This window comes from Heterocephalus glaber, unplaced genomic scaffold (assembly GCF_053883595.1).
Source record: "Heterocephalus glaber isolate CG9 unplaced genomic scaffold, H.glaber_assembly_v1.0 deba00000331, whole genome shotgun sequence".
Lineage (NCBI taxonomy): Eukaryota > Metazoa > Chordata > Mammalia > Rodentia > Bathyergidae > Heterocephalus > Heterocephalus glaber.
Genome location: NW_028258142.1, coordinates 66,972,501 through 66,985,395, shown reverse-complemented (window position 1 = coordinate 66,985,395; position 12,895 = coordinate 66,972,501). Strand labels below are relative to the sequence as shown.

Sequence of the window (12,895 nt, the reverse complement as noted above, 5' to 3'; positions counted from 1 at the left end):
GTTGGGAAGGGCAGGATTTCTCTTCGGCCCCCCTCCCCCTGGACTGTGACTGTGACTGTGTCTCACTGCTCATTGTGTCTTTCGATAAACTTTATTACGGGTCTTAGCCTACCTAAACATCTGCCAAAAAGCACTTTAATGGCTTCCTTGTCTAACTGACAAATATCCTGGGGCAGTGTACTGTTTTTTCTATGGGGTTGAAGCTTGCAAACAGCCTGATTCCCTAAATTGTAATACAAGCCTCATTTCTTCCTTGGTGTGTCCAAGTTATAAATCACCTTTTCCAACCCCTTCCTCAACTGCCCCATGGCCTTTGCCACTCAGGCAGAGGCCCTGTGGGCATGTATGGAGCCCTGGGTTCCTTCCCAGCACCAGAGAAAGAACCAACAAAGGCTGTCACTCACGCGCCAGTACAGCCTGGGGAGCCGCAGACTGCAGTGCGTAATCGGCACCTGTAGGTTTCTGTTAATCACTGACTATTGAAATCAGCAGACCTCTCTCAGGCCATAGTATACTCCTGAATGTCTCCCCCCACGGCCTGGGTGGGCACCTTGGCCACGGAGCCACATGTGAAGGGCAGGGCAGAGGCTGAGAAGTCGAGGGCCAGTGAGAGGGCGGGCAGCATCAGGATGGACGCTGGGTCCCTGTTGCTTTGGGAGTCTCCTCCTTCGGTGTCCTTTCCAGAGCGAAGCCGAGGCTAAATAAGCAGACTGACAGGCAAAGCTTTCTTTCCACCTGTCCCCGTGTCAAGCTTCTCCAGCTACCCTGTTTTTATTCTCCAGGCCTAAGGCACACAGGCCTGGGCACTGGATGCACTTGTGGTGGGTTTCATCTCAACAGAATCCCCCGAGTTGGCCCAAGAATGCCTGGCCGCCCTTCACCTGGGTGCAGAAAATGCTGTTATGGCTGAACCCCCCCCCCCCCCCCAGTTCACATGCTGAGGTCCTAACCTCAGTGTGATGTGCTGGGAGAGGAGCCTTCAGAGAGCTAATCAGAGAGACACCCGGGGAGAGGCCATGTTGGGACATGGTGAGGGGGTGGCCGTCTGCAAGCCCAGGAGAGAGGACTCGGGAGAAGTCAGCTCTGCCTACACCTGCATCTTGGGTGTCCAGCCCTGATGCTCCGAAAGACCACATTGCTGAGTATCAGCCTCTGAGTGGTGAGCAGCCAGACCTCGGTCCAGAAACAGAGCGGGACTAAGACGGCAGGGCTGCTCGGGCAGCCTCCAGGCTGGGTGGCTGACAGGTACCGGAGATGTGCTTTGTGCACTGCCACACAACGGGTGCTTGGAGCTTTTCCCAGCAGAGAGGACTTTTGGGATGTGTGTGGGGGGGGTGGGTTCAGAGCTCTGAAGGAGTGCGCGGGCAAGCTGGCTCTGCTGCCCACCTTTAGGCCCGCATGCCCAGGATTGCTTGTGCACCACCACTTTTTGCCAGAATAAGCCAGACAGGGGATGACCAGCGGGTGTGCTGTTTATTCCACCCAGCCCTCCTGCAAGACCTCGTCACAGTGACTGATTCCAGGAGTCCTGGCACAGCTGTGTTCCGGGAGAGCCGTCTGTTTAAGAAATGTTTCCACAGGATGATTTCGGGTCTTATATTTCCACTGAAGACTGGAGATGATTTTTCCGACCCTGGGAAAGCCTCTGAGTGCTCTTTGCTGCTGTGGAAAGGGCTGCTGGGTGCTCTAACCAACCCTCTCCCCGCTGGGTGTTGCCCTGAGCAGACACCCTGAGCATTCTCGGGGCAGTGTGCTGGCTTTAAAAACTGCATAGCATTTCTGAATGGTGTCTTCTTTGTTTTGCCTTTCAGTCACTCCTCAGGATCCCACATTCTTTGTAAATCCCGGAGATTATGAAATGGTACTTCAGTAATCGGTGTCACCTTTGATCAGTTAAACTCTACCCTGCAAGACCTCAGTCTTCTGAAATAAGTGCCCAGTATTTTAAATTGCATGCATCTGAAATTCTTCAGTATGACATTGTGGAAACTAACAGCATGGCCCATTAGATAGTCTTTCCCACTCCGTAGTCAGCTGGAAAAATGCACCTTTCTTCACGTCCCCATGGCTGAGCTTCTCTTGCTTGCCTGCCTTCCCCCCTACTGCACGGACTCTGGAGAACTCAGGCACTGTGTTGATGCAAAATGACCACTCTGCTTTAAAGGAAAACGAGGTAGTTTATTCTGAGCCAAACACAAATGACGTAGGCCGGGGAGCGCAGGGTCAGGCTACCCTGACAGAGTATTCCAGAAAAGGAGAAGGTCCCCTGGCCTTTACTGGCGGAGAGCAAAGGTACCCTAAATCAGCGCCTTCAGGCACAGCCTGGCGGGCATTGTGTAAGCTGATGAAGATAAGGCGGGGAAAGTCTGCCCATGGGCCCGAGGGGGCTCTCGTGTTTTGTTTTTTAGTTTTGGGGGTTTTTTGGTATCGGGGATTGAACTCAGGACCTTTCGATTTCGAGGCAGGCAGTGGAACCACTGAGCTAAATCCCCAGCCTGTCTCTCATGTTCTTAGTGAGAAGATCAGTCAAGTCAGGGTCTCTTCTTTTACCTTCTTGTCTTGAGACTCAGGGCAGATAAAAATCATCAGAAGTAGTGGCTTCTTTTCAGGAGGCCTGAAGTAGCCTCCCGTGCTTTAGCAAGTGGGCCGGTCTGCTTGTGTTTTATCTCTTTTTGGGAGGAGGAAGAAGGTGTCCATCTGGTGCTGCTTGAAGAATTCTATTGGAATAGTTTTTTCAATATTGTTTGATTTCATGCATGCTAGTGATATTTCAGGCATTTCAGGTTTAAAATTCAGTCATTTCTGAGGCCGGGGATTTAGCTTAGTGATTCTGCCGCCTGACTCGAAAGCGCAAGGTCCCGAGTTTGATCCCTGGTACCAAAAACATAAAATTCAATCATTTTCATTTGGGGCTGCCTCTGTTTCAAGGTAGGTCCACGTAAGGGGACCCTGGCTGTGGAAGAGGACACATCCCCTCGGCGCTTGCTATGTCCTTCATTGGCAGAGGCTGGGTATGGTCTACTGGCCATTTTTCAGCTTTGGCCCAGCACTGCTGGCCTCTCCCTAGCAGCCCCGCCGTCTTGGTTCCTGCTTGGGCTAGTCTGTTACCAGAGCGAGGTCTGGCTGGTCACCACTCAAAATCCAGTCCAGTGGACTCTCAAGTTACGACTGGCCTCACATATGAACAACTTGGGTTACAACCAGAATTTAAATTTTAACCTAGGACCAAAGTCTTTAGTTATAGCCCAAATGCTGGCCACTTGTGTGGTTGTAAACAAAGACTCGTGATGCCAGAAAAGTGTATGTAAGCATACCTAAGTGTCAGTCTGAGCCCAGATGCGCATGTTTGTGGATGGGATTTTGGTCAGTGCTTTATATAATCGCTATGATTCCTGCTATCAAAATGGCCCCCAAAAGCTAGAACAGAAACTAAGGAAAGGAAGGTAAAAAAAGCAATCACAATTTAAAAGGAGAAAGAAATTACAGAGACATGGGAGTGGTGTTCGTGTGACCAATCTCACGAATATGTACAGCATGTGGGGTCCAGCATCTCAGCAATCTGACAGAGAAAAGATTGTACAAAGGTGTTACCCAAATTAGTAAGTCACAATCAACAGTGCTAAATGAGATAGAAAGGTGCTTACTAGTGTGGATAAACGAGAGGCAGGTGGCAGGTCATAGCCTATCTGAGCCTATAATTTGTGAGAAAGCTAGGGCTGTAAGTGCAGATATCATAAAGGATAATCCATCAATGAGCAACAATGGTGAAACATTTTGCAACTGAATTGGTGGGAAGGAAATGAGGTTTATTCAAGGGTCAGCGCTGAGAGGGTGGAGGGGCGATCATGCTCACAGCTCCATCTTGCAAACCGTGTGGTGCAAAGGGCTTTATAGGGAAGGAAAGGTCCCTATAGGATAGGACTACATCTCCTGTTGCCTCTTCTCTGGCTGGAACACCACAGGTCTCTGACCTCAGGGATGAGCTTCTGCTCTTCTGTGGACAGACACATTCCCTCTGCAAGGTAAACTGAACAGCAATGTCCACGCTTTGCGTCGGCTGAGACACAAACTCAAGGATGCAGCAAGAGTTCCGTGTTCTGAGGGAGCCCGAAGGTCACTCAGTGTTTTGGGACCTAGGAGTCTAAAGACAGATCGTTTAGCAGTTATCACCTTCATCACCTGGCATTTAGGGTGCTGGTAGAGAATCTGCAGCCCTCGTGAGTCTGGGAGGCTCTGATCCCCTGCCCCGTTCACCACAAGGCCACCCGACCCGTGCTGGTGTCAGGTGGAAGGAAACCAGGGGTGGGCTGCTTCCCATGTCCCATGGGGGGTTCTCGGGCCCTAGATGTGTCCAGAAAAAGCCAGCTGGGGTGACAGCCACCGCTCCCTCCTCTGCAGGACACCTGAAGGCTCTCTGGCTATGCTGAGCTCCTGCCTCAGCCGACCACCCTCCGGGGTCCTGTCCCCTGAGAACAGGGGCGAGGCTGCTGCACTGGCATCACCACTGCCAGCATCAGCACTGCCACACCCTATGCACATATTTTGTGGTACTGGGGACAGAACCCAGGGCCTCACACATGTGCTCCTCGCTTTCTTTTTCTGAAGGCTTTAAAGAGCCATTTGGTTCACAGCACAAGGAGGAGAAAGGACAGAGATTTCCCGCATGCTTCCCCACGCAGTGTCTTACCTTTTACAACTTACTTGATTTTCCTTGCCAGCAGGAGTCTGAGCTGCACCACTGTGCTCTGGGCTGCATGGTGATAAGAGCCCCCCACCGGGGGGAGCGCCAAGCCCCACATAAGCCAAGTCAAGAAGGGGACAGGACATAACTATGTAAACTTCCCCCCCAAAACCAAGTCAAATATAAGCAGATGAGAGATTCTTATGAAAAATGCCTATCAAATGATTTCATATGCTAAATAATTCTTTTAATGTAAAGTTTTATTTCCAATGTCTGCCTTATAAATACTGACATGATACCTGAGGCCTTGCTTTTAAGGGAGTGAAAAGACTGAGGGGCTCTTTTTCCTCTGCTATGCATCTAGGATTTAGTCAGTGTTCTTGGATCTTGCAGTTTCTTTCTCAGGCTGACCTCCCTCTGCATCCTGTTTTGGGTTACGGCTCAGGGCAGCAGTCCCGGCGTCCATCTTCACCCCAAGGACCGGCCGGGTGATCTCCATACGCAGGGCTGGCTGGGGTGGGAGTTGGCACCACAGCCCCTGGGCCCTGAAGGCGCGATGGGCCTCGAGTGTCCTTGGAATCACAGTCACCTTCTCCCACCCTGTCCCACGGGCTTCCCGCTCCCCAGCTACATCTCCAGCTGCAGTGTCCTGGACGTCTGTCTCCTGAGGACACTGGCATGTGACGTCCGTGCTGGGCCAGGGTGCCGGCCAGGGCTGGGCTGGGAAGGGTGGGGTCCCGAGCCAGGCAGGGACGTCGCGGCGGCCCCGCTCCACCAGCCCCAGCCAGTCCCTGCTCCCTGGACCGCCGCGCCCCGAAGCCCGGCGCCCCGCCCTCCGAGCCGTGGGTGGGCGGAGCCCCGTGACAGCTCCACCCGCGCTGCGGAAACAGGAAGTCGCCCCGGCCTCGCGGGGCGGGACCCGGGATGAAGGTGGGAGAGCTCGGAGCGCCGTCCAGGCCGGCGGGGGAGCTGCGGGAGGACCGAGGATCGCCGGAGGGCCGAGGGCGCGTTGGTGAGGACGGCAGGCGCCGCGCGGGCCCTCTGGGGCTCAGTGGGGCCCCGGGTCCGGCAGTGGGAGCCGGCCGCGGGTCAGGTGTGCGGGGCTTCTTCCTGGGCTGGAGAGCAGGCTTCATGGGTCCACCGGCCACTGAGCTGCGCGTCCCGCCCGAGCCCCCACAGAGTTCTTAGGTGTTTTCTCTTGCAGTTTTTTTCCAGGCTTTATTTTTATTAGTCTGCGTTTGCAGCACCCGTGTGCATGACAGCGCAGCTTAAATCTGTTTCACCCCCTTCCCCTGCCTCCTCCTCTCTCTTGCTCCTCTTCCCTTTTGCAAAAGATCTAGCTCCCAGTTTCTAACTTTTGTTGCTCTTTATTTATATTTTGAGTTTCTCATGTAAAAGAAACTGCGATATTTAAGCTTGTGTATCTGGTGTGTTCCACTTGGCATTATGGTCTCAAGGTGCAGCAGTTTCCTGCAAGTGACTCAAGTTTATCCGTTATGGCAGAGCAGTGCTCCATTGTGTGTCAGCGCCGCGTTTTCTTTATCCCTTCATCCTTTGCTGGACACACAGGCCGCTTCCAACATTTAGCTGTTAGGAGTTGTGCTGCTATGAAACGTGGGTGTGCGTGGGCCGCGGTGATGTGATGCCTGACTTTCAGGAAGATACCTGAAGGGACAGCTGGGTGAATGGAATTCCTGTTTAGGTCTTTGAGGGTTAGGGTTGGGATTCCGACAGAGGTTGGACAGTTTACGTTTCCACCAACAGTGTGGAAGGTTCCTCTCCCTGCAGCCCGCCAGCATTCTTAACCGACTATTCTGGAGCAACAGCACGACAGTCATTTTTCTCACCTCGGCTTTCTCTTGTCTTTCTAGGTCAGTCGGGTTACTCGCTGGGAGTTCACTAAATGAATGATCACTCAGCAAAGGAGCATATTTTCTGTTTTATTTCAGATAAATTCACTCTGATTTTGAGGAGCAGGTGCCAGTTTAGAGCCCTTGTACTGATCTCCCTGTACAGAGCAATCCTTAGAGGTGAGGTCGGTTCTCCTGACTTAGTTTTTCTCCTCCTCCCTTCCTCTTCCTCCTCCCGCCTTTAATACAGAAGTTGGGTTGGGGCTGGGAGGTAGCTCAGTGCTGGAGCATTTACCCAGCATGCTCACGCAGGGCTCTGTCCCAGCCCCGCCCACCCTTAGGAAAGTAGTGCGTTTAGGTCCCAAGGGAAGCCGGGTCAGCTTTCTGGACTGTGTGTCTCTTCCTGTGTCTGAGTGGCTTGCCGGGACCAGCAGGGATTGGACTTCCAGGGCAAAGGAAGAAGCGAGGAGTTACTGGGCTCTTCTGTGAGTCTCTCCAGAAAGGCTTAAGGGAAAATTGCCCGACTTTTCGAGCCCTCGAGGGCCTCTGGCTTCTTTGTGGATCCCACACAAGCCTGGAGGAAACGCATGTTCTGTGCACCAATTTGCCAACCTGCTCCGCCCAGCATCAAAGTGAACCTTTTTGTCAAGGCAGATAGGGACCACATTACAGCTTTGCCCATTTCTACAACTGTCGGTTTTTAAGCATTTGAAGACGCTAATAGAGCAAAAGGGTGAAGAATATGTGTGTTCATAATTCTAAAATGTTTGGGAAGTGAGACAGTAAGCCACCGAGTCATGGCCTCCAGTTGAGCACTTACTGTGTGTGTGCAGCTAGGTGTGGGACAGAAGAGAAAGTGACCCGGCTGAGAAACTGAGGAAGCCAAAGGTGTGCATGGGGAAGTGCATCTGTGTCCCGGCCAGCACGGATGCATGAGTGTCAGAATGAAACACAAGTGTCCTGCAGTGTCCTGTACCTTGCCTTTACTCTGCCGTACAAGCTAATATGTTCTGTCATTATACGTAGCCCTCTACACTGAGCTAATCCCCAACGCTTTTTATTTAGTTTTTGAAAGAGGATCTATATGTTTCCCAGCTGGTTTGAACTTGCTTACAGTCCTCCTGCCTCAGCCTCCAGAGTAGCAAAGATTACAAGAATGAACCATCACACCTGGCTATTTTATTTTAAAAAACTCTTGGTTACAGGTCACCAAATTAATCTCATAAACCAATAATGAGTCTCTCCAAGATTTTTGAAAAATTCTGTGATAGCAGATGTTAGTGAGCAGGCTTTTGTTTCATTTTTATTGTCGCTGTGATATGGGGAGTAAAGTGTGTGTAATGACAGAAATCAAGACCTCACAGGCTCCAGGCCTTCAGGGTCTACTTAGCTTGCGCCATTTGTGAGGAGGGGTCTGGAGGGTGTTGCCGTCTCGTCCAAGGCATCTACACTGTTCTGCAGAGACCCTGTGAGGTTCCCGTTGGGCTGTTACGTGGTAATCTTAGTAATGCTGACAAATCCAGCTCGGGAAGTGAAAACAGTAGCAGTTTAAGTAATTTTGATTTTTTCCCTGGTACTGGAGGCCAAACCCAGGGCCTTCTCACTGAGCTACATCCTCAGCCCTGTTTTTATTTTCATTTTTATTTTGAGCCAGGATCTCACTAAGTTGGCTATGCTGGGCTCAAACTCAAGGTTTTCCTGCCCCAGCCTCCCAGAGTGTGGGGATGACAGGTGTGTGCCACCGTGTCCCGCTCTGTCATTTTGATTTTTTTTTTTTTTTTTTTTGTACCGGGGATGGAACTCGGGTCCTTATGCTTGCAAGGCAGGCAGCAGAACCACTGAGCTAAATCCCCAGCCCTTGTCATTTTGATTTTTTTACCCCAAACATGGTAATGCAGAAGAAAGCTCTGATATGGATAGAATCATAAGCCAGACGATGCCTAGAACATACTTTCCGCCCCAGCTCCTGTCCTGAGTTTTCTGGTTTGGTGATGAATGTGCACGTTTCACATGCTCTTCTGAGAGCACTCAGTGGCCTGCAAGCCGTGGACACAGTGGTGCTGCTGCGTCCTGAGCCCCTGGAGGTGTGCTGTGGCTCCTTGCTCTTCTCGCTGGTGGTATTCCCAGCTGGGTGTGGACCAGAGATCGAAGCTCGGGTCAGCAGGGCAGGGCCAGGTGGCCGGGGGAGCAAGGGGCTCAAGGGGCCTCTGACTCCTGCCCGCAGGAAGCCGGAAGCCGGAAGCTCTTCTGTCCTTGGTGGCCTTGCTGAGCCAGGGCAGTTCCCTTCTACACTGCTGCGGTAGGGGTAGGAGAGACTTCCTGTTCCCTGCCCGGGTGCTGGCTGGCTCCTGGGAAGTGGGGAAGGTTTGTCCCCACCTGCAGGCAGCCGGGGGAAACCCAACTCCATGCCGTCCCAACAGCAGAGGAAAAGGGTTTTCCAGGTTTGAGCCAAGGAGTCCTAAGGGCTTGGGGTTAAAAGCTGACGGAGGACGGCTTTTGCTCCCTTCAGTTCCTGTCCGGGTGGTAGAGCTGCTCTTCCTGGTCCCTCACTGTCCCCTCCCTTCTGCCTTCTAGGCCTGCTCTGGTCGTCTTTGTGCTCGAGAACCAGGAGCCTGGGGCAGGCCAGAGCCCCTCGGTTGTCACCTGTGGCCCTCCTGCAGGGGCCCGGGGCCAGCTCTAGGGAATTGGAGTCTGTGGGGGAGGGGGAGCCCTGGGCCGGCTCAGCCACACCCGTCCCTCTGTGACCCTTGGGCTGGTTCCTGCTGGGCGGCAGCCTCCGCCTGAGTCATACCTGAGAGGAGGGACGGAGTGGGTGGGGGAGCAGTGGGAAGCACCCGGGTGTGTCCCGGGGACCCAGGTGTCCCCACCCACCCAAGGGCAGATTCCCCTCTCCTCCTCTTCTGGGACCTGCAGACTGGGTTGGGCTTAGGAGTCTTGGAGAGTCCAGGTTTTCTGAAAGCTAATGAGATTTTAGGATCAGGTCCTGGGCTTTGATAAGTTTGATTAATCAAAACCAGAACAAGCTGGGGATTTAGCTCAGTGGTTACACTGCCTGCCTCGCAAGTGCAAGGACCCGAGTTCGATCCCTGGTACCAAAAACAAAACAAAACAAAAAACCCAGGGCATGGGGGGCTTTAAGAATCGTCCTCACTGCACCTTGGAGCCCCTCTGTCGCCAGCACCAGCCGAGTGGAGGCCACACCCAGGCCTGTGCTGTCACTTGGCACCTGTGGGCCCTGTTCTCCAGGGTGACTGGGGAGGTGGCCTCGTCCTGGGGCTGAGGCTTGGGCTTTGAGGGGCAGGGCTGCGGGCAGGGTGCCCCAGGGCTGTCATCCACCAGTGCCCTCTCCAGGTGTCCCCTGCAGGTCACCACAGGAGCCACTGAAAGCAGAGACCCAGGGATGAGGCCCTTGTGGCTTTCAGGGAGTTTCCGGGAAGGGCAGCGGGCGGGGGGCTGGAGGGCTGCATGGACGAGGTCGGAACGGTGCACTTGGGATGGAGCGCTGTGCCATCTCAGTAATGCCAGCATGAGCAACAGGGCATGGCTGAGCGCAGCACACTGACGCCCTTGTCCCCTGCCCGCACGAAACTGAGGGGGCAGAGGATGCAGCCCCAGGGTGTCCGCCTCCTCCCCTGTCCCCTCCTGTGCTGGCCAGGACAAGGCAATACCACATACCAGGCATGGCCCTCACAGGGTCTCCTCGCCGGCTCTGGCCCCTGGACACCCCAGAACAACTCAGGATGAGTCGGAACCCTGCACGGCTCCCAGAGAGAAGCCTCTGTCCCACCGAAACCCCGTCTCCCAGCCTGAGCATCAGGGCCCTGGTGGGGAGCCCATGAATGTGAGGAGCATGAGTGGGTGCAGAGTGGATCATCACACGCTGGGTGCGGGCTGTCCCCGGTGGCCCTGGGGACAATTGTCAAGTCTCTGAAGCACAGCACCCACAAATACCCCTTTCCCTGGGGGTAAGCAGAGTAGGAAAGCGACGGAGTGCTCACCAGGGGCTGCAGGAATCTGTTGCGATTTTTGTCTTTGTGGTCCTGCGGACTGAACCCAGGGCCTTTGCACTGGGCTCCATCATCGGCACCTTTTTCATTTATTTTGAGACAGGGTCTCACTTAGTTGCTGAGCTGTCTGGGTTGGGCTCGAACTTGCAGTCTTCCTGCCTCAGCCTCCCAGAGTGCTGGGATGATAGCTGTGTACCCCCAGGCCCAGCTGACCCTGTTGGTATTTGGGATCCTGGTGGGGGTCGCGGGTCTTTCTGGGAGTCAGGTTGTCGGTAGGAGGTGTTTGCCGGCTTCCCCACGGGGTCTCATACTTCAGCACCACCCTCGGAGGGCCCTGGTCGGTGCTTGGTTTCTAGAGGGTCCTCCCATCAGTGGGAGGCGCGTTCCTGCAGCGTCGTCCCTGCTCACAGAGGCAGAGGGGCGTCAAAGAAGCTAGTTTTTTCCTTCAGTACCGGGGAGTGAACTTAGGGCCTTGTGCTTGCCAGACGGGCGGTGCCGCTGAGCTCTGTCCCCCGCAGGAGTTCATTTTATCCTCAGTCTGGTGTATCGCATGCGAATGTGCTCTGATTAATTTGTATTTTTATGGGTGCATTTTTTTCTTTCCGTACTGGGGATCGAACTGAGGACTTCATGCTTGCCAGGCAGGCATGGTCCCCAGCCCGATGGGTGCATTTTGTGGTGCCCAGAGGTCGCACTCCCTGTGGGCGTCGGGTCCTGTGCCTGACTCATCTTAATGCTTTCTGCTTCTCTCCCTTTCCCCTCCCCTGTCTCTTGGTCTCCTTCCCTTTCTCAAAAGTTCTCTCTCCCCGTTTCCCTGTCATCTGCCTTTCCTGTGGCATTCGCACACCACGGAGTACTCCTGTGGCAGGAGGAAGGATATCTGCAGGAAATGGACGCAGCTGAGACCACAGGTTAAGAGGGGTAAACCGGACACGCAAGTTGAAATGCCACATGGGTTCTCTAATATGAGAATCCCACAGTGTGCATAATTTAAACGGCAGAATGAAGGGAAGATGACCGGGTGCTCTGGGGATGTACACAGGACTCCGATTCACCTCTCACAGGCGGGAGGCAGCAACGCTGGCGAGTCAAGGAACGTGACCATTCCTTTTCTCTTTGTGGCAGGCAGGCAGTTCAGCTGGACTCCATCTGCACCCTCCCAGCCTCTGCAGTTCCCCTCCGGACTCTTGACGGACTCGGCCCTGGTGCCTGGGCCTCAAAGGCAGGAGCCATGGGCCCTGCTGGGTGGGGGCTGGGAAGGCAGGGCCTCCGCCTTCTGAAGAGGAGTTTGCTGCCGTTGAAGCTCACAGCCATCATCTTCGCTGGGCTGCTGTTCTGCGAGTTCTTCATCTACTACTTAGTGATCTGCCGGTGTCACTGGGCTGAGGTGGAGGCACCTGCCTGGGGTGGAGAGCCGCTGGCACCTGTGCTGAGAGCCATGGTCCTGGCAGACACCCACCTGCTGGGGGAAGTTCAAGGCCACTGGCTGGACAAGCTCCGGAGGTGAGCGGCACTGGGCCCGGGACTGTCCCCATGGCCCAGCCACTCCCCACTGCCTTCCTCTCTGGCTGGGCTGTGAGGCTTTCTGGCCGCTGTTTGCAGGGGCCTGTTGCGTGCAGGGTTCGGATCTGGGCTCAGACCTGGGGGTCGCTGTGCAGCTCTTGACTGGACAGCAACCTTGCAGCTGGGTGAAGAAGGCTGTGGGGTGCTGGGTGCAGGGAGCACGAGCCTTTGGGATTCCTGTCCCTAGGGTGTGGGCAGCTGTGTGGCTTCTCCCTGGGAGGGACCCGCTCCCTGCCCAGCACCATCGGCTGTTTGTCCCCCAGAAAGCTTCATGTTTGCATTTAATTGTGGTGAAATACACACACCGTGCTTTGTCAGTTTAAGCGCACAGCTCAGTGGCACTAAGTACATCACACGGCTAAGCAGCCTTTGCCACCGTTTGGTCACCACGGCTTTTCCTCCCCCGAGAAAGCCCGGCCCTGAACACTCACCGCCTGCCCTCCTCCCACTGGGCGACCTCCATCCTCCGCCCTGTCTCTGGCCCCTCCAGGCCCGCCATGCTTGTCTCTGCAAGCGGCTCACTCCCCCTCGCATCGCCCCGAGGTCCAGAGGTCCATCCTGTGCCCCATGTCCCCCGAGTCCTGGCTCGGATACAGATCTGTTTCCTCACCCGTCTGGCGGAGGGCCGCACATTCGTGGCCCCCTAGCTCCAGGATGGCATCACTGGGCAGCAGTGGCCATGGCAGTGGGGCCTCTCCTTGCCCTAGTGGCCGCCACCAGCTCCTCTCCCCCCGTGGCGTCCACCTGCCCCTCTGGGGATCCAGAAGACAGAGGGGTCCCCATGCCCGTCCCCA

At 54.7% G+C, this 12,895-nt stretch overlaps 1 protein-coding gene across 19 annotated transcripts in view; it reads left to right on the top strand.

The window, feature by feature from the left end:
• The first annotated feature begins 5,561 nt into the window (after nucleotides 1–5,561).
• Nucleotides 5,562–12,895, top strand: part of Mppe1 (metallophosphoesterase 1) — a 15,434-nt gene continuing 8,100 nt past the window's right edge. For 6 of the 19 annotated variants that reach the window (XR_015444894.1, XM_087195007.1, XM_087195023.1 and 3 more), the window contains exons 1-2: nucleotides 5,586–5,693; nucleotides 11,664–12,041. Coding sequence is in view for 17 of the 19 variants with exons in the window: in XM_087195007.1 (XP_087051133.1) it covers nucleotides 11,770–12,041 (272 nt within the window). In the remaining 2 variants the exon portion in view is untranslated. Of the gene's footprint in view, nucleotides 5,775–6,630; nucleotides 6,712–8,795; nucleotides 8,973–11,334; nucleotides 11,450–11,663; nucleotides 12,042–12,895 lie in introns of those variants that run through there. The other 13 variants (XR_015444895.1, XM_013075265.3, XM_087195011.1 and 10 more) reach the window with 11 other exon arrangements.